Genomic DNA, 23,081 nt, shown 5'->3' with positions numbered 1-23,081 from the left:
ACCACATTAGAGGTTAACATATACCACTATTAAGATTTAAAGTAAAAAATGGCACCAGTTTCGGCGCACTTTTCATTTGACTTTTAGTATTAAATTGCCGCCAATTGAATTCAGCTGCTTGAAATTGTGATTGAGAGAACTTTAGATCACACGAAACGCAAGAAGTCAAGGGCGTAAAAGGCACTCGAAAAGTCAAAACTGTCAAGCAGAAATTTGCCATAAAAAAGACGCGGTTACAATAATTGCCTTGAACTTCACTCAAGAGCAATTAAACATATTCGTTCAGTTAAACAAAGTAGAAATATTGTTATTCTGTACATACATTCTTGCACATACAAAAAACGAGAAATGAAGCCACACGAAACTCTCCCTAAGCAGTGCCGCTTTTTCAATTTTTTTCGGATTCAACTTTATGTATTAGAGGGTATTGACAAAATTTTTAAATGATCACGTTGTTTTGATTGGCTTTTGAAAACAAACTAAATTTAAGGTTTTTCAGCCACTTTGCGTATTTTGACGCTATTGAGGTGCACTTTTTCTTTTCATTGCATTCGTTTGTAATTTCATCAGAGTCTTTCAAAGAAAAGAATTTTTTCTGAGATTTGAGAAAGTTGTTACAATATTTATTAATTATAGTTTTTTCACTTTTTGAAAACTTTTGGCTTGTGGGCTTACCTACTGCTGAATCAGAAATTTTATAGTCTCGATTGAGTGAAAAAAAGTTTTTGTATTGTACATTTTTGTTTTTTTTCCGCAATTTTTCAAAATTTAAAAAATTATATTTTTTTACATATAACAAATGTTATCACGATTATTTTCTTTAGGGATAACTTTTCGTCGGTTTTTGACAGAATAGTTTTATATTTTCTTAGCTCCGATGAGTTCTTCACCAAACAAGTTATTTCAAAATTATTTTTGGGTGAAGACAAAATCGAGTCGTCTCCGGAATTCTGCCGGCTTTATTTTCTTTATCACTGAACTCTCAAGCACGCACGATGTAAAAGTCATTGCCACACAAGAAAACAAGTGTTTCGGTCAATCTTTTGAAACATACCCGGCAGATTGCCGGAAAATAGCCGCCGTTGATTCCAATATGCATGATTGGGATTGAACGAATACAATATATTGAAAACAAAAGATTTTTGTACAAAAATATTTTTTAAGTCCGATTTATTTTGATGGCATTTCGTAGTTGAACATACTTCTGTTTCTTAGAGAGAGGCTACAGGGGCTACTATCAACACCAATAAGCATTAGAGGTGGTAACTAAGACTTATAGGATCGACGTTCAAATAGCGGGCATCTAAAATTGGGCTTTATGGGTTTATCCCGTTTCTATTTCTGACTTCAATTTTTTATACCGACTCTGTTCATTTTGAATTGCTTTGCTTAGCAACTGATGTTCAAATTCAATTTTAGCAGAATGAGAGAAGAGAGAAACTAGCCTAGAGAAGTCAAAAAGATTTCACGCAAAATGTCAAAAAAGCGGCAAAATGGTAAAGCGAAAAAAACTTTGACGAAGTAAAAAAAAACGAGCGCAATAATAGCCGGCTGAGAAGATGAGGGCGGCTATTAAAAAAAAATACGAGCGCAATAATAGCCGGCCGAGAAGATGAGGGCGGCTATTAATAAAAGATCAGAGAATGTTGGAATGATTTTATTCACGGATTTTTCTGAGAGAGAGAAGAAGAAAGTGACTGCCTTTGTTCACGTGCTTAAAAATAGTTTCTTAGTTTTAACACTCTGAATTCAATTTTGAGCCGTTTTGTCATTTCAAATTTTATAGCAATTTTCGTTTTCTTTTACGTGTTTTCACAGTCTAAGGTCTCTATTTTTGGTCTGTTTTTTTTTCACAGAGGCTTGAGTTACCTTTGATTGGATCGGTATCAAATTGATAATAAAGACAGAGAATTGATTTTCGACCAAATTTTGACCAGTTTTAATTATTTTTCAATATTTCTCCCTGCTCCTTATTTTCTAGGCAGCTGTGACTATATTTTTCTTCAATTTCTGATTTTTAGAATGGCTTGATGATAGTTGTTAGAAAACAGCTGATCAAAAAAGCAAACGCATTTAAAGGCACATCAAGAATTAGAATTAGAAGAGCATGTCAATCCAAATTCAGAGCAAGAGTCAATCAAAGCCATTTGGATCTGTTCACGATTCGTCTGCTATTATTAGTCGATGAATACCATACATGGGGGTGAAACTCCAACTAAAAATACCTCCACTCTCACCAAATCAATGGTGCGACGTATGTTAGACTTAAAAAATTAACGACTTCAAATCACATTTGTTATTGATTTGCGACGAGCCCAGTTGTTAGTACAGAATATTCAAAAATCGTTCTCTGTGGCTAATAAACTTCACTGATATCAAATTTACATTGAAACAGTTTTGGGAACCTAATCACATTCTGTCAACATCGTTATCTACAGTCAGTAACAGATGCATTTACAACAGGTAAACACACGAGACTATAAGTATAAATCGAGCTTGAATAAATCAGTTGCAATCTGCAATTCTTGACATCTTATACTGACATACACTACGTAATGAAGCACAACTCTTTGAGCAGTATATTACTTGCTTAATTTTCTTGTTTCTGTAAATCATCTTAATTGGTAAATTTTATTTGATGAAAATAGAATTATTTTTTCATATTCTCAACAACTTTCTTTCTGGGTAACTAAGTTGTGAATGAAACACTTTGTACGACGTACAAGAGCAGGTTCTCTTACTGGCCTTAACGAAACCTAGCAAAGGTTCACTAATTGGGTTAACGAAAGATAGCACAAAAGCCCTCAAAAGTTCCCGGAAAACAATAATACATCGGAGATAGAATCTAATTGTATTTAATTCTATAGAACTCCCATTTTCCAAATTTGAACTCATTATCTTCAGTAAAATTAGACGTTTAGAACTTCAAACTTTTCTACTTTTTGTTTCCTCTCGACATTCAAGCATCAATTTCGACTAGAACAAGGCAATTAAATTCGAAACTAAAATAGAAAAAGGAAATTAATTCTCTAGAACAAGGCAACAAAAATATAGAAAACATAACCGACTAAACGTCAGAAGAATTGCTCTCGAACGACCAGTGGGAGCTCTAATCAATTGCAGCCTGCTTCAGTCGGGGGGGGGGGGCCTAAATGGGACTAAGAAGTTCAATAGTGGGCTTCACATAACCACATTAGAGGTTAACATATACCACTATTAAGATTTAAAGTAAAAAATGACACCAGTTTCGGCGCACTTTTCATTTGGCTTTTACTATTAAATTGCCGCCAAATGAATTCAGCTGCTTGAAACTGTGATTGAGAGAATTTTAGACCACGCGAAACGCCAAAAGTCAATGGCGTAAAAGTCAATCGAAAAGTCAAAATTGTCAAGCGAAAATTTTGCATTAAAAAGAGAAACCCGTTTACAATAATTGCTATGAACTTCGTTCAAGAGCGAATAATAACTAAGGAATTGTTCTTAGCTCAGAACACAAAGAATTAAGTACACATTAACCATAGTCAATTGAAAATTAGATGCATAAAAAATTTCGCTGTTTTTTCTACTTTTTGTTCCCTTCTCGGCATTCGAGCATCAGAAAGCTGTTTACTAGGTCCGATTCTCAGACTACCATATACACTTTTGAGAAGAACTTCACATTTACTGTTATTCAAACAAGCTTTCCGTCTCGTTTTTCGTGAAAACCTTATTCCAATTATGAAGTTCGATTCCAAAAAAAGAAACACTGGTTCCATTTTTTAAAATGAAGAGAACCTATGTGTTCCGACCCTCTACTCCGATATTTTAAATTTTCCATTCGTAATCCACGTGTAATCGTTTGAAAATTAGCATTTGTTTAGCAAAATTTTGCGGTTGGCGATTGCCAAGCAGATGAAAAATTTTCGGCGGGTATTTCAAGAAAATTGTTTACATGAGGCATGATATCTTTAACAACACAACGTTTCCCTTATTTTATTTCTCTCAAAATTTGTGTTTTTAATTAGCTTATTCTTATTCATTGCTTTATTAATTTTTAATTGCTTTTTTGTCATTTTTTCTTTCCTATTTGTATTTAGCAGGCAAAACTAACTTTCACAGAAAGACGAAAAAAACTGATAGTAAAAAAAATTGATAGTCAAATTTCGAAATTATTTAATTATCTTTTCCTATGCAGTAACGTATTGCTCTTACTAAAATGGTAAAAGAAGACAATTGTAGAAAACATTACGAAAAACACATAAAACAAAAATGAGCAGAAAACTTCGGCTAAATTTGGCTTCATTTAATTTGACCACCAAATTTGGCTTCATTTAATTTTTCCCTATCATAACTAACACAAAATTGAAATCAGAAGATAACCAAAAACGCACCAAAAATGGCAAAATGACACGAACAGCTCCAAATTTCGCAAAAATGCATACAAGTTTATAATATACTTGTTTACAATTGAGAGGACATTTTCAAAGCTAAATATTAGAGTTAAACATTAAAACTGCTTTGAAATAGCCGCACGCTAACAGAAATCTTGCTCGCTCAGAAAAATGTTTTATTCATAAATTTCCTCCCTTTTACTCGCATTAATGTATGCACGAAAACCACTCTTCTCTCTGCTCTTGACTTTTGCTCAGCAGATTGTCCAAACACTTGTTTTCATGGGTTGCATTGACTTAAACGTCCTGTTTCAGTGACTTTTACCGGTTAAAAATAGCCGGCGTTGACGCGATAGACGCACATTAGGATTCAAACAGAAAAAATAAGAGCTCGAAATTGACCAAATTTTCTAAGTCACGAGTCAAAAGTGAAAATCGTGCCTTATATAAAACGAAAAACTTGGTCAAAAGAGAAAGCGAATTAAAAAAGGATAGCGCCTAAATAATAGCCGTTGAGAGGCTGACGAAGGCTACTAATAAATCTAAAAACATGACCGACTAACGTCAGGCGAATAACTCCGGCAAGTGGTTGGCTGCGGTAGTATCCAGCTTGGGCTTAGGGATGCTAGCATTAGTTGGGGATGAGCGGAGTGGGTGGGAGTCAATTGATGGGAGGACGGGGGAAGTGGGGTGCGGGGCGCGGGGGGGGAGTGGGGTGCGGGGGGAAGGGATGAATGAGGGAGGTAGGCTGACGGAGGTGTTCAAACATTAAGATTAAGAAACCCCCCCCCCCCCGCACTGAAAATTTCACCTCAAAAGTTTCGGTGAAAACCTTCTAAGCCAAAATTTCGGTTTACAGGCGACTACTTAAAAATTTCAAAAAGCAGCTAAATCCGAAATAAAAGCCAGCAAAAAGGTGTTACAATTGGTGTCCGGAAAACTAGCCGACGTTAATATTAGCCGAAGAAGTCAAAATTTGGCAAAGCAGCAGAAATAGTTGCTGCATGCAAACATAAGTGGGAAGAGCAATTATCTGACTCGCTTACACGTGAAATTATCACATTTGTCTTGCCTCGAGGGCCACGCCCATGCCTCAGTGCCCTATGGGACTTGATTTGAATCTATCGCAACCGAACAAAATATGACGTCCGTTCTCACTTAATGTCTCCTTTTCGGCTAATATTCCATTCGGCTAATTTTCCTTTCGACCCAATTTCCTAGGACCATTACGATTGATGGAGCAGAAACAGGCGAACCGATAGACTTCATAGATGACTTTGCCACATCCAGTCAGATTATTAGGATATATTATATGCGGAATTATAAATTCGCTTGTGCAATTATTTTTAAAAACTTACTTTTTCATTAGTCCCAGACGCAAAACTGAACCCATACGTCATCAGATAAACATCTTCCTCTTCAAAAACAGCGGCAGTGTTTAAAATACCAAAGCATTTGTCAAGAATTCTGAGGAGAGCTAAGCAGCACATCCGGAGACGTAAATGCTGTATCTTGATGGGATCATGTAGATAGAGGCAGGTGAAGACCGTTTGCGCTAGAGAGCTCCCTTCTAGAAAAGATACAATAGACCGCAGCACAGAATCAACTATTTCCACAATTACAGCGTTGCCGACATCAGAAGTGTTGATATCGTCCCAATTCAACAACTCTGGTTTATCATTCTGAAAAGAGTTTAAAAGTGTAAATATACCAAGCCAAAGAAGCAAAATCTCATCTCTAAACTAATACTTTATTTGCAAGAAGACCAGAATCCATTTTTGAATCCATTAGCTCTATGCCAGACATAGCTTCGAATAAAGTGAAGTTCGGACAATGCACCAGCTCGCCCAATTCGATCACTCGACATGACTGCAAAAACTTCTCTGTGATGTCATCACCAGTGACATCGAAATCCAATGAGGCCATATCACTGAAAAAACCCTCATGCCCAAATGATTAGTATTAAGATTAACTTTTCCCGAAGTCAAAGTTCGAATTCAACTTTTTTAAAATCAGACTGTCTAGAAATTATCATTAGGAGCCCCAGGCACTCCAGTCAGTCAAAAGGACCTGTTATCATAAAAACCCGGCATGCTCAACAATTCAAAAGAAGGAATTCAACAACAGAGAAGGAATTCAACGATAACAATGACATTGAGTGACAGGAGAAAAGCCAAAAAAACAGCTGCGCTACGAGCAGAAGCTGACACATTTTCCGAAAAACATTACAAATAAAAAATCTCGTCAAATGTGGTTTTGTAGTTAACAGTTCCCAATACAAGCAGCATTAGCTATTTGGATAGCAAGGGAGATTCTGTTCCAAAAACTGCCAACTCTAGGCTCATTATTCATAATACAGAGGGATTTACAAAGGTCTTTCAAAAACTCCTCTGTGTACGCTTGAAATTCAAACGCTAAAGGCTGAAACAAATAACCTTTTTCAACAAGACCGTTATACTTGTCATTCTTTCTCTCCTCGTCTTCCGCTGCAGCAATTCAAGGGTTACCACCCGAGACAGCAGACAAACGACTGGGAGCCAAAGTTTAATGATAAACTTATTAAATAGATCACTTGAGCTAGGGTACACTGAAACTATTTATTACTTGTCAAACCATACGAAGCTTCAGATAGGTTTCACTGGTATCTGACTTCTCCAAAAGCCCCATCTGTCCCTAGCTTAGACGGGTGAAGCCCTCACACCCATGAGATACCACAGATTCAAGTCATCTTCCTCAAAGAACCTCCTCATTGCAGATTCACAGGCCATGATTTACGATTCCCCAACATAAACATTTTTTCGTTGCCTGGGGCTCGGACCGAACACGTTGACAAGTTCTTGCCTCCAAAGAAAAAATAGGACTTAATAGCGTTATTCATTGTTGGCAACGATCTTTTCAACGGAGTAGAACTTTTATATAAACAACCCGAAGTTGCTGATTTACTCATCACCTGAGCAACTAGTTTGAAGAGTCGGATCTTTTCCGTTTGTACCCCCCAGTACGTTATGCGCCCCCCAGTTACAGAGCACGTGGCATTACATAGTAAATCACTATGTAAAAATATTGCACGTGCGTCTGGGGGGTGCAAATAATATGCGCCCACTAAGCTGGGGGGCGCACAAACGGAAAAGATCCGAAGAGTCTCTGTAAACACGCTTAGATCATTGACATCTCAGTCCGCGGAGATTCCACTCATAACAAGCGGCGAGTAAGGCCAACAAACGAGTTCATTGGAAAGAAAGAGGCACTGAGTTACAATACAGAGGAGTTTGTCACAAAATTTATTGCGAGTATCATTTGATAGACAACTCGATCCATATCGCGAAGGAGTCATTGGGAAGTTTCTGTTCAGTCATGAAAAACAAAATTTTGCATAACTATTTCTCGGTATCAATCGATCGACGTGTTCATCTTGCTGAAAAGGAGTGCTCTGGGAGGTGTTCTTGTGGCTGCTTCAACAATTAATTCAGTAGTAGTAGTTCTTGTATTTGCTACAAAACCACAGATTGGTTTCACGTAACACAAATTATTTTCAGCTCAATACGGGGCCGCATGTCGGTATAATTTGGGCATTTAAAAGCAGTTCGAAGGCCAATATTTCATAATTTTTTTCCTCCAATCTCATTATATGTTCAAGTAGCCACAACTAAACTCAGGTTAAAACTGAAATTACTAGAGACAGTTGTGCCAGGTACCGGCCGCGAATAAAAACAGACAGCAAATTTGTCTGCTGTATCTGTAACAAGACGCTTCACTTAACTGCTAGCTGTACCATAAGAGTTCCATAAGAACAGTATTGATGTTCTAGTAAACTCAAGGATAATCTCATTCACATCTTGAACAATTGTAAAACGAAAAGGCAAGATTTTTTAGACAAAATAGAATGGAAAAATGAAAGCCTGAACGAGAAAAAAACTAAATTCAATTCAGGAAAAAACCAATGATGAATCAAAAAAACCTCAAGAGCAAATGAAATCAGTTGCTGAGAAAATTGAAAAATCAAATAATATTATGAAAAATTTACAAACCGAAGAGAGATCGGAAAAGAAGACACAAAAACTTACAAACAATCGTTGGTGCGGTGAAACCTGGAAATTGGGTGTCAGTTCCTGAGAAATTTGCATTGCGAATATGTATTAGAGGTATCCCCGGACAAATTTCAGAAACTAACTCCGCTGATGACAGGGTAAACGTCGACATTGCTGAGGTTGAGGCTCTTATCGAATTTTTGAACATAGGGGACAGAAAACTTGTCGAAGCACAAAGGCTTGGAAAGTACGATCGTAACGAAACTTTTCCGCTAACTTTCTCAATTATTACTGAAAATCCTATTAGCCGTGATCTCAACCTACGAGCTGCCTTTAAGTTGAAAGGCTACAACAAATGTACGAGAATGCACTCTATATAAGACCAGAACTCAATAGCACGGACGCAAAAATGCAAAATGAAAGTCTCAAAAAGCGAATTTAATGTAGAGCTCTGAAAACAAACTAACCTCCAAAGAGATAAGATTTCGTAGTCTTACTCTGGGAGAGTTTGAAATCAAAAAATGGGTACCCTTCAAAAAAGTTCCGTTTATGAAAATTAGAATGATTCAAGCAGCTCAGAAGATGATCTAAACGGATTTTGACGACCAAAAATGTCAATCTTAATTTTCAATGCTAGAAGTCTTCTTGATTCACAGAGAAGAATCAAGTTTGCTTACAGTCCTAACACTTATGATTTTGATTTCATCTGTATAACTGACACTTGACTAACACAAGATAATCCGTTGTCAGCTTTTTTTCTTGATAAAAACACCATCTACAGAAACGATAGACAAATTTCTGAAGACCGCAAGACCAAACTTGGTAGTGTTCTCATCGCCGTCGAAATGAACATTCCTCACCAATATATGCAGTTAGGAATTGCAAAACTGGACTTCATTAAAATAAAATTTGGACAATGATGGGTTCTGATATCTTTTTTTTTGCAATATATACAATGCACCCTACTCTAGCCCCTATCAATGTAAATTAAAGGAAATGCAGCAGCTCGTTGATTTAGTTCATGATTCAGCAGTTGTGAAAACCATAGTGATAGAGTGATAATAATGGATGACCTAAATTTCTCACAAAGAAATTGGCGCTCTACTTCATCAAAAATTGAACACGAAAAAGAGCTATTAGGAACACCAATTGACCTCAATTTCAGCAATTTTTCTAACGACTAAATTGATGTAGTCCTTTGTAAGAATCCTGAAGTGTTAATACAATGTGATTGTCCAGAAAAATTGTTGATAGATCTTTTCCAGAACAGAAAACAATTTTTTGACCACAAGCCGATCGAAACGATAATTGAATCGTTCAAAATTGAAAAGTTTTCCATAGCAATATCTACAATGTATGCCTTCAAAAGAACAAATTGGGAGAAATTAATTGAAAGCATTGAACAAGAACCGTTTTTAACTTGTTGCTAGAGTAATGCTGACGAACTATTGCTCCAATGGTATAAATGGTTATGGAAAAAATTGACAAAGATTTTCCGAGGATAACCAAACTAATCTGGCTCCATGGATTTCAAGTCTTACATCAAATTAAATCAAATGACTGAATACACTCAAAAAGCAAACTAAAAGCTCTCTAAGCAAATTGATTAATTTGAAAAGGCTTGAAAACCAAATCAAACTGTCGAGTAAATATGACTTACGAGATTTCTAAAAAAAAATCGGTTTTTGAAGAGAGAAATTTTAGTAAGATTCAAAAGTATCTGAAGTACATGGCTTCGGAAGGCTGCCTTCATACCACCAACAGTGAAATTAAATAATGAGGAGACGTTCGTTGACAAGGAAAAGGCAGAACTATTCAATCGGTATTTGATTTCAGTATTTAGCTTGTGGGAAAGAGTAACAACTACGAATACTAATGAAAGTTTAATTAAACTGACATGTAGCGGAAAGCAAATCAGCGATATTTTATGTGATCTAAATCCAGACAAGTCCACCGGAACGGATCGAATTGGGAACCTCATTTTAAAGAAATGCCACAAAACTTTATGTAAATCAATGAAATTACTCTTCCAGACATGCATTAACAAACAGTGGTTTCCTACATATTGGAAAATCAGCCAGAATACGCCAAATTTTAAATAAGGTAGTAAAGCTGATGTGACATGTTATCGGCCAATAATTCTTTTTTGCTGTTCCTCAGAATTTTTTGAAAATCTAATTTTTGACAACATTTACTAAATTCTTGAAAGAAAATTGCACCCAAGTCAGTACGCTTTTAGGAAGCGACGATCTGCCACACTTCATTTAATCAGTTTTCCAGATCAAATTTTTGAATACAAAGATCTTGAAGCAACTAGAAGATTAAGTGTACTGATTTCGCCTAAGCCTTTGACACTGTTTTGCATTTCATCTTACTTGAAAAAATGAAATTTCTTGGAATTGGTGGAAGCATATGGGGTCTAATCAAGTCGCTTCTCTCAAACAGAAAGCAATTTGTTCAAATAAAAGGTAAAAAATCTTCCCTCCAAAATGTCACAAGCGTTGTACCCCAAAGGTCAATTCATGGACCACCTCCATTTCTCCTACTAGTTCCACTTCTTTTAGTACTACTTCTAACTCCATTTCTTCTACTACTACTACTATTCATGTGACTGGAAGCATATGAATCTAAATACAAAGAAAATTCATATACTTAACTTAAAATAAGGGCATCAAGGCAAAAATTGGGAAGAAAGATCTGGAATCAGTCAAGTCTCAACGTGATTTGGGACTCATTATACAGCAAAACTTAAATTGGAAAGATAATTGGCTTAGTGGGTCTAGGAAAGCAGTGAGAGCACTCTATCAGAAAAACGTAATTTGTCAAGCTCATGTGACTGGAAATTGAAACTAAATGCATACACTTGAAAAAGTACGACACCATGCAACAAAATGGATACTCAACTCAAATCAGAACTACCGGAATTGCTTAGTGACCTTAAATATGTTACCACTGAGTCTCTATGTAAAAATGCACGATCTTTTGCTTCTATTATCCATCGTTCGAGGGGATTATGATGAATTTATTAGCAATTTTAAAGAAGCAGTAGAAACAACACGTCAGACTTAACGGGGTGAATATCGAATCACAAAAGCGAGAATTAACATAACTAACAAAAAAGTTTTTAGAAGATCGAAATTGCTCTTCAGCTACGTTTCTAGAGTTACTAATGATTATCGAAAGACCCTAAACAAAATTACTTTAAAGAAATTATACTGGAATTTTTTCACAAATCATTATGTGGAAGAGAACAAATGCACTTGGAGATTGATTTGCAGATGTGGAAACTGCAACATACTAAAGAGGATAAAACTGATCTGAACTGTAAATTGGGTGGAAACCCAAGAGTTTGCATTTCTACTACTACTACTACTGTTTGATCACTTACATTCCATAAAGAAATAAAGGAACAATGACAATAAGTACAAACAAGTTAATAAAATGCATATAAGTTTGAGCTTATCTGGGTTTATTTAATCCAGGAAATGCTGTTCGACAAAACTGTTGAAGCGGGATTTAGACTCTCTTTTCGCTTTTTGTCGTAAGGTGATGTAGCTCATGTTGTTCCTTGAGCAATCTTCTTCAAGTTGATCCATCCACGTCTTGCGTTGACCCCCTGGAGCTCGTTTGGCATATCGATATTTTCCTGTCGGCTCCCAGGTGAAAACTCGGAGCGCTAGACGATCGTCATTCATCCTCAGGATATGGCCAAACCATTTCAACCGTTTAATCATGATCATTGCAGAAGGTGTCGACATACGTGATCTAGCCAGTACTTCTTCATTTGTCACCCTCTCCAGATATGAAAAACATAGTATCCTTCGCAGACAACTGGTGTGAAAACTCTCAAGTTTCCTTTGCGTTGATTTATTCATGGTCCACGTTTCAGAGCTATATAAGACCACTGATAACACGAGAGCTCTGTATAACTTGCATTTGAGGGGAATACTAAGTTGTTTGCTCTTCCAAAGCTTCTGAAAGCTCGCAAATCGCTGTCTCCCTTCCGCCAGCTTGACACTGATTTCCTTTAGGTCACCATGTGACACTGCAAGAGGCTGCAAAGTGCATGAAGCCAGATTCTGCAAGTCTATGAATTCGAAGAGGGTCGAAGACAGCGCGTCAAAGTTTGTTGGGCTAGAGAAAAGCCTCACTTGTCAGAAGTGCACTAGGAAATTCGCAACTGTGAAAGGCCGACGAATTCACGAGTCACGATACTGCGGCAGAGAAAAGGCTGGAAGATCTCGCATTTTCTCCTGCAATGTCCACGATCGAGATGGAGTGGTGTTCGAAAATGTAGAAGCTTTCAAGTATCTCGGTTCCTTCGTGAGCTTACTACTACTACTACTACTACTACTACTACTACTACTACTACTACTACTACTACTACTACTACTACTACTACTACTACTACTACTACTACTACTACTACTACTACTACTACTAACACTACTACTACTGCTGCTGCTACTACTACTACTACTACTACTACTACTACTACTACTACTACTACTACTACTACTACTACTACTACTACTACTACTACTACTACTACTACTACTAATACTACTACTCTTACTACTACTACTACTACTCTTACTGCTACTACTACTACTACTACTACTACTACTACTACTACTACTACTACTACTACTACTACTTCTACTACTACTACTACTACTACTACTACTACTACTACTACTACTACTACTACTACTACTACTACTACAACAACAACAACAACTACTGTTTGAACACTTAAATTCCATAAAGTATCTCTCATTCATTTCTCACCCTCACCAGATATGAAAAACATAGTATCGTTCGCAGACAACTGGTGTGAAAGCTCTCAAATTTCTGTTGCGTTGATTTTTTCATGGTCCACGTTTCGGAGCTATATAAGACCACTGATAACACAAGAGCTCTGTATAACTTGCATTTGAGGGGAGTACTAAGATGTTTGCTCTTACAAAGCTTCTCAAAGCTCGCAAATCGCTGTCTCCCTTCCGCCAGCTTGACACTGATTTCCTTTAGGTCACCATGTTGCAAGCTCACGAAAGAACCGAGATATTTGAAAGCTTCTACATTTTCGAACTCCACTCCATCTCAATCGTGGACATTGCAGGAGAAAATGCGAGATCTTCCAGCCTTTTCTCTGCCGCAGTATCGTGACTCGTGAATTCGTCGGCCTTTCACAGTCGCGAATTTCCTAGTGCACTTCTGACAGGTGAGGCTATTCTCTAGCCCAACAAATTTTGACGCGCTGTCTTTTACACTCTTCGAATTCTTAGACTTGCAGAATCTGGCTTCATGCACTTTGCAGCCTCTTGCAGTGTCGAAGCGACGTTTACAACCTGAACATACACAACTCTCGTCATCAAAGACCGCAGATGATCTGTTACTCGCCGTAGACACTAGATCAGCAACCACTGACTTCTCGTCGCTGCTAACTGTCACAAGTTCATCCTCAGCTGAACTTTTCAATCTCAGTTTCTCACCAGCTAGTGTCTCGAACCAGCCCGCATTCTTGCTCTTGCCCACCAGCACCTCCCTGCCAATGAGTAATCGGGATTGGTTTTCGGTCTCAATGAGAGTCCCATAACGGCCTTTGTGGTTTCCTGTAAGAACTTCCACGTTTTTTTGAGCAATGGGTACACTGGCTCCGGGTTTTTCGCATTTAACACCCATATTCTTTGTCTTCCCAACATTGATCGTTAGGCCAACAGCCTCGGCTGAAGATTCAATTCTGTGTAAATTTGCTTGAACTTCGGAATCAGAGACGCTCAATAGGGCAACCTCATCGGCGAAATCAAGATCAGCAACACAGCGTCCAATGTCGATTCCTCCTTGAACTGAATTAGCCAACACATAGTTTATCACAAGGTCAAAGAGAATAGGCGACCATACATCGCCCTGGCGAACACCAGTTTTTAGGTCGAACATCTGGCCCTTCTCGCCCTCTGCCTTGACGCAGCACTTGAAGCCTTCGTAACTGTTGCGGATGACATTCACAACTTTTTTTGGGAGCCCGTAATGTTTCATTATATTGTACATCATCTCGCGGTCCACCGAATCGAATGCAACGCGGAAATCAATGAAACAAAAACTGACATCCAATTGGAAGGCCATGCATTTCTCTAGTATTTGCCTCAACGCAAACAATTGGTCAGTGCAGCCCCTGCTCTTTCGGAATCCGCATTGTTCTTCTCTTAGCACTTGAACAAAAGCATCTTTGCGTCTATTCAGGATGATTGATGCAAAAACTTTTCCAGGTACCGAGAGCAGTGAAATTCCGCGATAGTTCCCACACTCATATCTTTTTCCTTTGTTTTTGTATAGCGGGACAATTTCAGCTAACTTCCAGTCTTGTGGAAGATTTTCTTCAGTCCAGCACTTGTTGACAATGTCCCACAGCCAATCAGCGATTCCATTATGCGACTTTAGCATTTCGGCAGAAATATTGTCTGGTCCACTTGCTTTACCGTTTTTCAGTTTATGGACGGCATATAGAACTTCATCAAACCGAATTGGACCTAGGTCTATTTCAAGACTCTCGGATGCTTCCACTATGCTCAACACAGAATTGCCGCTTGTCTGGGCTGGATTCAACAGATGCTTAAAGTGCTCGATCCAGCGTTCCAACCTTTCTTCTTTTGTTTTCAGAGGCTCGCCTGTGGTTGAAACTAATTTACTTATATGAGGACTCCACTTCCGACATAACTGTTTTGATTCCCCAAACACTTCCTTCAGGTCACCTTTGTCTGAATGATCTTGTATTGTTTCACCTTTGTCTTTCAGCCACTGTCTTTTGTCAGATCTTAACGCTTTTCGTACTTCTTTGCAGCAATTAGAGAACACTAGCAGCGCCTACGCGCTACTATGCTTCCTCAACTGTAACTCGGCCCGTTTCCTAATCAACGCCAGCGTTTCAACTGTATTTCTTCAGGTCCATTTTCAGGCTTTCCATTGAACCTGATTGAGCCAGTGTCCTGACATTGGGGGTTCCAATTCTGAGATTTCTATTCCACGGGAGATTCTTCGCACCCCTTACCCGGGACTCGGGGCCATTTGTGTTTGAACTCATTGCATTGGGTTTTAAGGCTAATATACAACTAGTTGCGCCACCGACTAGAGGACCCTTGCCTCGTTAGCTCGGTGGTACTATGCATCTGCCCTACGGGAAGCTGCTGCACCACTTACCCCAGGGGACACCGCAGGGAGGGGAGGTTGGATTTTGCCCCCTTACTACTACTACTACTACTACTACTACTACTACTACTACTACTACTACTACTACTACTACTACTACTACTACTACTACTACCACTACTACTACTACTACTACTACTACTACTACTACTACTACTACTACTACTACTACTACTACTACTACTACTACTACTACTACTAATACTACTACTACTACTACTACTACTACTACTACTACTACTACTACTACTACTACTACTACTACTACTACTACCTCTACTACTACTACTACTACTACTACTACTACTACTACTACTACTACTACTACTACTACTACTACTACTACTACTACTACTACTACTACTACTACTACTACTACTACTACTACTACTACTACTACTACTACTGCTACCACCACCACTACTACTACTACTACTACTACTACTACTACTACTACTACTACTACTACCACTACTACTACTACTACTACTACTACTACTACTACTACTACTACTACTACTACTACTACTACTAATACTACTACTACTACTACTACTACTACTACTACTACTACTACTACTACTACTACTACTACTACTACTACTACTACCTCTACTACTACTACTACTACTACTACTACTACTACTACTACTACTACTACTACTACTACTACTACTACTACTACTACTACTACTACTACTACTACTACTACTACTACTGCTACCACCACTACTACTACTACTACTACTACTACTACTACTACTACTACTACTACTACTACTACTACTGTTTGAACACTTAAATTCCATAAAGAAATAAGAGAACAATGACAATAAGTACAAACAAGTTAATAAAATGCATATAAGTTTGAGCTTATCTGGATTTATTTAATCCAGGAAATGCTGTTCGACAAAACTGTTGAAGCGGGATTTAGACTCTCTTTTCGCTTTCTGTCGTAAGGTGATATAGCTCATGTTGTTCCTTGAGCAATCTTCTTCAAGTTTATCCATCCACGTCTTGCGTTGACCCCCTGGAGCTCGTTTAGCATATCGATATTTTTCTGTCGGCTACCCAATGCAATGAGTTCAAACACTACTACTACTACTACTACTACTACTACTACTACTACTACTACTACTACTACTACTACTACTACTACTACTACTACTACTACTACTACTACTACTACTACTACTACTACTACTACTACTACTACTACTACTACTACTACTACTACTACTACTACTACTACTACTACTACTACTACTACTGTTTCAACACTTTAATTCCAAATATGAAATAAAGGCACGGTTGGCAAAAAATACAAATACAAATACAAATACAAACAAAACAAGAAGAGTTATTTGTTTGGTTATTCTGTGAAGTGCTGTACGACGAAATTGTTGAAGGCATTCTTTGACCCGGTTGCTGCTTTCTCCTGCAATCTGGTGAACGATACTTTGTTTCGTACACAGTCTCCTTCGATTTGACTCATCCACGTTTTCCGTTGCCCCCCAGGAGCGCGTCTGGCATGGGCGTATTGATCGGGCGGGTCCCAATCGAAGGCACTGCGGGCTAATCTTCCTGGTTCCATTCTCTGGATGTGACCGTACCATTTTATCCGTTTGAGCATGATCATCGTGGATATTTGGGGCATTCGCGATCTTGACATAATTTCATCGTTCGTTGCTTTCTCCAGATATGACACACGTAGAATTCTCCGAAGACAACCACAGTGGAAACTCTCAAGTTTTCTCTCCATTAATTTCGAAAGAGTCCAAGTCTCTGAGCTGTACAGCACGGCTGATAAAACGAGTGCTTTGTACAAATTGCACTTGAGGTGCAGGCTGAGCTGCTTGCTCTTCCAGAGATTTTGGAAGTTAGCAAACCGTTGTCTACCTTCTGCAAGTTTGCAATTGACTTCCTGGAGGTCTCCATGCTTGAGGCTGACATATGATCCGAGATACTTGAACGCTTCTATGTTTTCAAACTCGTTTCCGATAACATCTTGTACTTTGCAGGAAAACACGCGTGTGGCAGCTGCTTTAGGTTTGCCACAGTATCTCGATTGGTGAACTTTTCGGCCATTGACTGTTTTGAACTTCCTTTCACACTTGTCACAGGTGAGGCTCGCCTCTAGTTGCTCGAACTTTGACTTGTCGACGACATTCTTTGACAAACCGGCTTTGCAGAATCTTGTTTGGTGCACTTTGCGTCCGGTAACTGTACTGAATTGCCGCTGACAGTTCTGACATCTTAAAGACTCTTGATCAGCCACCGCTGACCCACTCTCATTTTCTAGCGACTCTAAATCCGCTACTGCAGATTGTTGTTGTGAAGCTACCAACGCTGGCTTAGCCTCCGCTAAGCTTTTCAATCTGAGCTTCCGGCCATCTTGTGTTTCGAACCAGCCCGCTTTCTTTTTCGTTCCCAGCAGCACCTCCGTGCCGATGGCTAGTCGTGACTGGCTAGATGTCTCTGCCAGGAGTCCTAGTTTGCCTTTATGTGTTCCAGTGAGTATCTCCACGTTCTGTTGGATACTAGGCACTGCAACAACATTTGGGCTGTCGCATTTTACGCCCATATTCTTTGTTTTGGCCACATTAATCTTCAGACCAGCGGCTTCCGCTAGGGCCTCGATTCGATGTAGGTTTTCTTGCACCTCACTGTCTGAGACCCCACGAGAGCAACATCATCAGCAAAATCTAAGTCAGCCACCAATCTCCCAATGTCTAATCCTCCATGCACCGAGTTAGCTAAAATGTAGTTGATGACAAGGCCGAATAGGATTGGGGACCACACATCACCCTGCCTAACGCCTGTTCTGACATCAAATAAGCGTCCCTTCTCACCTTCGGCTTTGACTCGACATTTGAATCCATCATAGCTGTTTCTTATGATGTTTATCACTTTTTGCGGCAGACCATAGTGTTTCATTATCTGGTACATCTGCTCACGATCGACAGAATCGAATGCCGCTCGAAAGTCTATGAAACAAAAGCTAATATCCAATTGAAACGCCATTGATTTCTCTATTATTTGACGCAGGGCAAAGAGTTGATCGGCGCATCCTCTGCTTTTTCTGAAGCCGCACTGCTCTTCCCTTAAGACGCGATCCACTGAATCTTTGCATCGATTGAGAGTAACGGAAGCGAACACTTTGCCTGGTACTGACAATAGAGAGATCCCTCGGTGGTTCGAACACTCTGACCTCTTTCCTTTACTCTTGTATAATGGGACAATTTCTGCTACCTTCCAGTCATTGGGCAGAACTTCCGTCGACCAACATTTATCTATGATGTCCCAGAGCCACTCGACAATACCCTTGTGTGCTTTCAACATCTCACAGGAAATGTTATCGGGTCCACTTGCCTTGCCATTCTTCAACCTGCGGACAGCTTCAAGCACTTCTTCAAATCGAATTGGGCTCAGGTCAATCGGCAAGCTTTCAGCTGCTTCTTCGGGATCCAATCTCGTACTGCAACTGAATGTTGAGGGATTCAGGAGTTGACTAAAATGTTCCGTCCAGCGTTCAAGTCGTTCCTCTTTCGTCCGTAAGTTGACGCCAGTGCTTGAAACTAATTTGGTCAACTGGGGCCTCCAGTTTCGGCAAATCTGCTGTGATGCCCCAAAAACCTCCTTTAAGTTGCCTCTGTCCGCGAAGCTCTGCACTTCTTGGCCTTTGCGTTCAAGCCATGCCCGTTTGTCTGCACGTAGAGCTTTTCTGACTTCCTTACAGCAGTTTGTGAACTCTAACAGCGCCTCCGCGCTGCTGTGTTTCTTTAACTGTAGATCGGCTCGTTTCCGGATAAGTTCCAGAGAATCTGGAGAAATCCAAGGTTTGTTCACTCGCTTGTCCGGAAGGAGGCATTTCACTGCTGCTTGGTTCAGGGCTTTTCGAAAATTGTCCCAAGACTGCTCTGTATTCTCGAAATGGCCGCTCTTATCAAGATGTAACTTGACCTCCCGCGTGAATAAGTCACGCGTTGTTTCATCTTGCAGCTTTGCAGAACTGATTCTGGGCGTGAAGCATGACTTTTTAGACAAAAGTTTCATAGATACCTCCGCAATGACCAGTTCGTGATCGGTAATTGTGGTTTTCCCTCTTCTGGACCTCACATTCGTCAGACATCCTCTGTATCTCTCTGCAAACAGAATGTGATCCAGCATCTTTTTTCGACAACTCGGATCGGGAGGGTTGAAGGTGTACCGATGCACTTGTCGATGCTGGAACCATGTACCACCTACGAGCAATTTGTGTGAAGTGCAAAATGATAACAACTTTTCAGAGTTTTCATTTTCTTCACCCATTCCAAACGGGCCTCTGCAGCTCATGGTGTCATTCAACTGGTGTCCAGGCTCTGCATTAAGGTCACCGATGACACAAATACGCTCCCTATGTTTGAAACTGGAAACTAGGTCTGAAAGTTGACTCCAAAACAAATCCTTCTCTTGGAGACTAGCTTCATTCGTAGGTGCGTAGCAGACAACAACAGCTAGATTGGCTCTCCTCTGAGCCGCGAACTTGACGTAGCAAATACGTTCACTTAGAGCCACTTGTTCTACGATGCTGTTTATCAATGACTTCTTTACAGCAACGCCCACTCCTCCTTGTCTCGACTTTACACCAGACAACCACGAGTCAGACAGGTAGAGCTTGTGGTCTCCGAGATCAATTTCTTTCTCCTGCAATCTCGTCTCCTGCACTCCTAGAATATCCAACTTGTATCGCGCCAGATCCATTTTCAAAGCCTCTAGAGATCCGGCTTGGGTCAGTGTTCTGACGTTTAAAGTACTACTACTACTACTACTACTACTACTACTACTACTACTACTACTACTACTACTACTACTACTACTACTACTACTACTACTACTACTACTACTACTACTACTACTACTACTACTACTACTACTACCACTACTACTACTACTACTACTACTACTACTACTACTACTACTACTACTACTACTACTACTACTACTACTACTACTACTACTACTACTACTACTTAGACGTTTGACGTCGCTGCTAGGATTTGGTCGGTAGTCGACGATCCTCGGGGGTAAAATTTATAGTTAGACCAACCATGCTAAAAAAAAACAACGGAGATGCATAAATGAACCGAACCGGAAGTTCGCATGACAGTCTTGGTCTCTAACGATCAGAAAAAATTTTCTGAATACACACTGTTGCGGAAATCCGGTCTAGTGTAGCAGAACCCTAAGTAGTCGGGCATTTTCTGTTTTCGACGTTTCATACCGTGAAAATAATTTTTTTTTGAAAAGTAGGTTCTGGGTGTTGGGAAACCATTTTTTGTCAGTGTGTTGTACTCCTTGTCTAGTATATCATCTGTTTTTGCGTTTTCAGATCAATCGTACTGGGAATTCAAGTTTTGCAGGGTTTTGCCCATTAGCAGCAGGCTCCTCTCTCTTTCGGCAACCTTAAGTGTTTCCGTCTGTGCAATACATATTTCAGAGTTGATTTGATGGATGATACAGTTTGTACCTTCACGCCGGAACTCCCCGCGCATGAAATTGTTCTGAAAAGCCATGATTATATTGAGACAACTTCCGAAGTTGCTGGCCCAAGCACGTCAGCTCCCACTACTAAAAGAAAGCGGTCCCAGCTAACAACACCAACGCCCAAGAAGAAGACGAGGAATTGTGAAAATCGGGAGATTGATAAGGACAGCCAGCTAGACTCGCAAATAAGTGCACACCGAACTCCGTATGGCCGCTTGATGTACAGTAAGTTTTTATTTAGTGAGATCAGACTTCGTAGCTATATATATATACGGTATCCATTCTGAGTTTTTTTTTAGCCGACCCGATATCAGAGGCTTCTGATCTTGACGAGATCCAACATTTGGATAGTCCCAGAGTGCATCGTGTGATAAAGAAGTCCCGCTGTTATGTGTGCGGAAGGAAATTGGCCGATATGGCACAGCACTACCAAAAATCCCACTACAGGATGACGAAGAGTGTGAGACTGTATCTCTTGGATTGTAGGAGGCACTTTAATCGTTCCGGGTCATGTAAAGATCCTGTTTATGATTGCACTCTGTGCTTGCGTCGATTCGTGAACCAAACTGATCACAAAAAGAAGGGAGACGAGAGGAATAAGAAGACTAGCAGCAGCCTCCGTGATCACTTTGACAGTGATATAGTCCGTATCAACAACCCCAAGGACCCAGGAGAGATGCCTGAATTCATTCAAGACGAGTTAACTCAAATCAGAGAGCCAAAGGTGAATGGAGGAGTGCTCCTTGAGTATTTTGTGCGTGACCTAGTGAAGAAAGCTAGCAGAAAGAATAACAGCACGGACGCAGTTCATAAACGCGTGACAAAGACTTTTCAACACCATCTTAATCGTTTGTGGGTTACCACCGGGCAGTTCAAGAGACATGACGAAGCAGCGAAATTTATTGACGAAATAAAGAAGAATGGGAACTACAAGGCTAGTAGTATGGTTGTTTTCATTGTCGTTCTCAAAAAGTACCTCAGGTACATAAAGCGAAACCAAAAACAGATAAGACTTCCGTATGACATTTGGGTTGATGTTCTGAGCGAAATTTCAAGTGATTACAGACACCAAATGAAGAAAGATCAAGTTTTGTTGATGAACAAGAAGAAGGAAGAGACCCCGACAGCAGATGAATGTGCATCGATGTTACAGTGTGTCACGGACCACCTTGATAGTCCGACGTCTGATAAGTATTCATACAACTTGCTGAAGGGTCTGGTCTTCTTTTACTTTCACTCCTTATCCGGTACCAGACCTGGACCAATTCTCAACTTAAAATACGAACAGTGGGCATCAATGCGACGAGGCGAACCCGTGTACTCAACAGATCACAAGACAGGTGCTCAATTTGCTGTGAAATTCGAGCTCACCGTGCCCCAGGTCCCATGGTTCGAGCAAATGTTTTCCGCATTCAGGAAGGAGACCGGAATGGAGCCCTTGTACATATTTCCCACCATCCTTAACCAAAAAGAGAAGTCGATCGCACGTTTCGTGAAGGACTCGTTAACTGAAGTAGCACCGAAGTCCCTCCTCACTAAAAGTTTTAACCCGACATCAATGAGAAGAGTGTTATCAACTTACATGTATGGGCAAAAAGAAAAGAATCCACAACTCTACCAAGCACATTTAAATCAGACTGCGCACGAGGACAAGACGGAATCGAGACACTACGTGATGGACCTTATAAATACAGGGAAGGTGCTGCAAGAATATGGGAAGCTTTTTCGCATACCAACAGAGAGAATCAGAACCCTCCCCTCTAACGTAACGCCTGAAGAATTCGACGAGATGAACAGAGAGACCATCTATTTCAATTGTAGCGAGCCCGGTGACCCCATTTTCCCCCATTTGTACGAACAAAAGGCTGGACCAAGCGCTAGCAGAGAAGTGAGAGAGGACCTCAGTGATAATGAGTCGGATATGGATGAGGAGGACGTGACTGCTATGTTT

General features: G+C 39.8%; 4 protein-coding genes across 4 annotated transcripts in view; 3 read left to right on the top strand and 1 right to left on the bottom strand.

Moving 5' to 3' along the window:
* Nucleotides 1–6,296, bottom strand: part of LOC142339742 (N-alpha-acetyltransferase 35, NatC auxiliary subunit-like) — a 28,047-nt gene extending 21,751 nt beyond the window's left edge. The window contains exons 1-2 of the mRNA XM_075389997.1: nt 6,120–6,296; nt 5,729–6,052 (exon numbers count right to left, since the gene is read on the bottom strand). Coding sequence (XP_075246112.1) covers nt 5,729–6,052; nt 6,120–6,296 — 501 coding nt within the window. The remainder of the gene's footprint in view (nt 1–5,728; nt 6,053–6,119) is intronic.
* Nucleotides 6,297–6,918: 622 nt separating this feature from the next.
* Nucleotides 6,919–23,081, top strand: part of LOC142339739 (putative RNA-binding protein EIF1AD) — a 133,733-nt gene continuing 117,570 nt past the window's right edge. The window contains exon 1 of the mRNA XM_075389984.1: nt 6,919–6,939. The gene's annotated coding sequence lies outside the window, so the exon portion shown is untranslated. The remainder of the gene's footprint in view (nt 6,940–23,081) is intronic.
* The window catches only part of LOC142339734 (large ribosomal subunit protein uL13m-like), a 108,045-nt gene continuing 91,882 nt past the window's right edge, over nt 6,919–23,081 (top strand). Inside the window, exon 1 of the mRNA XM_075389968.1 lies at nt 6,919–6,937. The gene's annotated coding sequence lies outside the window, so the exon portion shown is untranslated. The remainder of the gene's footprint in view (nt 6,938–23,081) is intronic.
* Nucleotides 6,925–23,081, top strand: part of LOC142339726 (eukaryotic translation initiation factor 3 subunit D-like) — an 86,019-nt gene continuing 69,862 nt past the window's right edge. The window contains exon 1 of the mRNA XM_075389958.1: nt 6,925–6,938. The gene's annotated coding sequence lies outside the window, so the exon portion shown is untranslated. The remainder of the gene's footprint in view (nt 6,939–23,081) is intronic.

Source organism: Convolutriloba macropyga, chromosome 1 (assembly GCF_964194025.1).
Source record: "Convolutriloba macropyga chromosome 1, txConMacr16.3, whole genome shotgun sequence".
NCBI lineage: Eukaryota > Metazoa > Xenacoelomorpha > Acoela > Convolutidae > Convolutriloba > Convolutriloba macropyga.
Note: the sequence above shows the minus strand (reverse complement) of the source record. Positions and strands in the feature narration are given on the sequence as shown.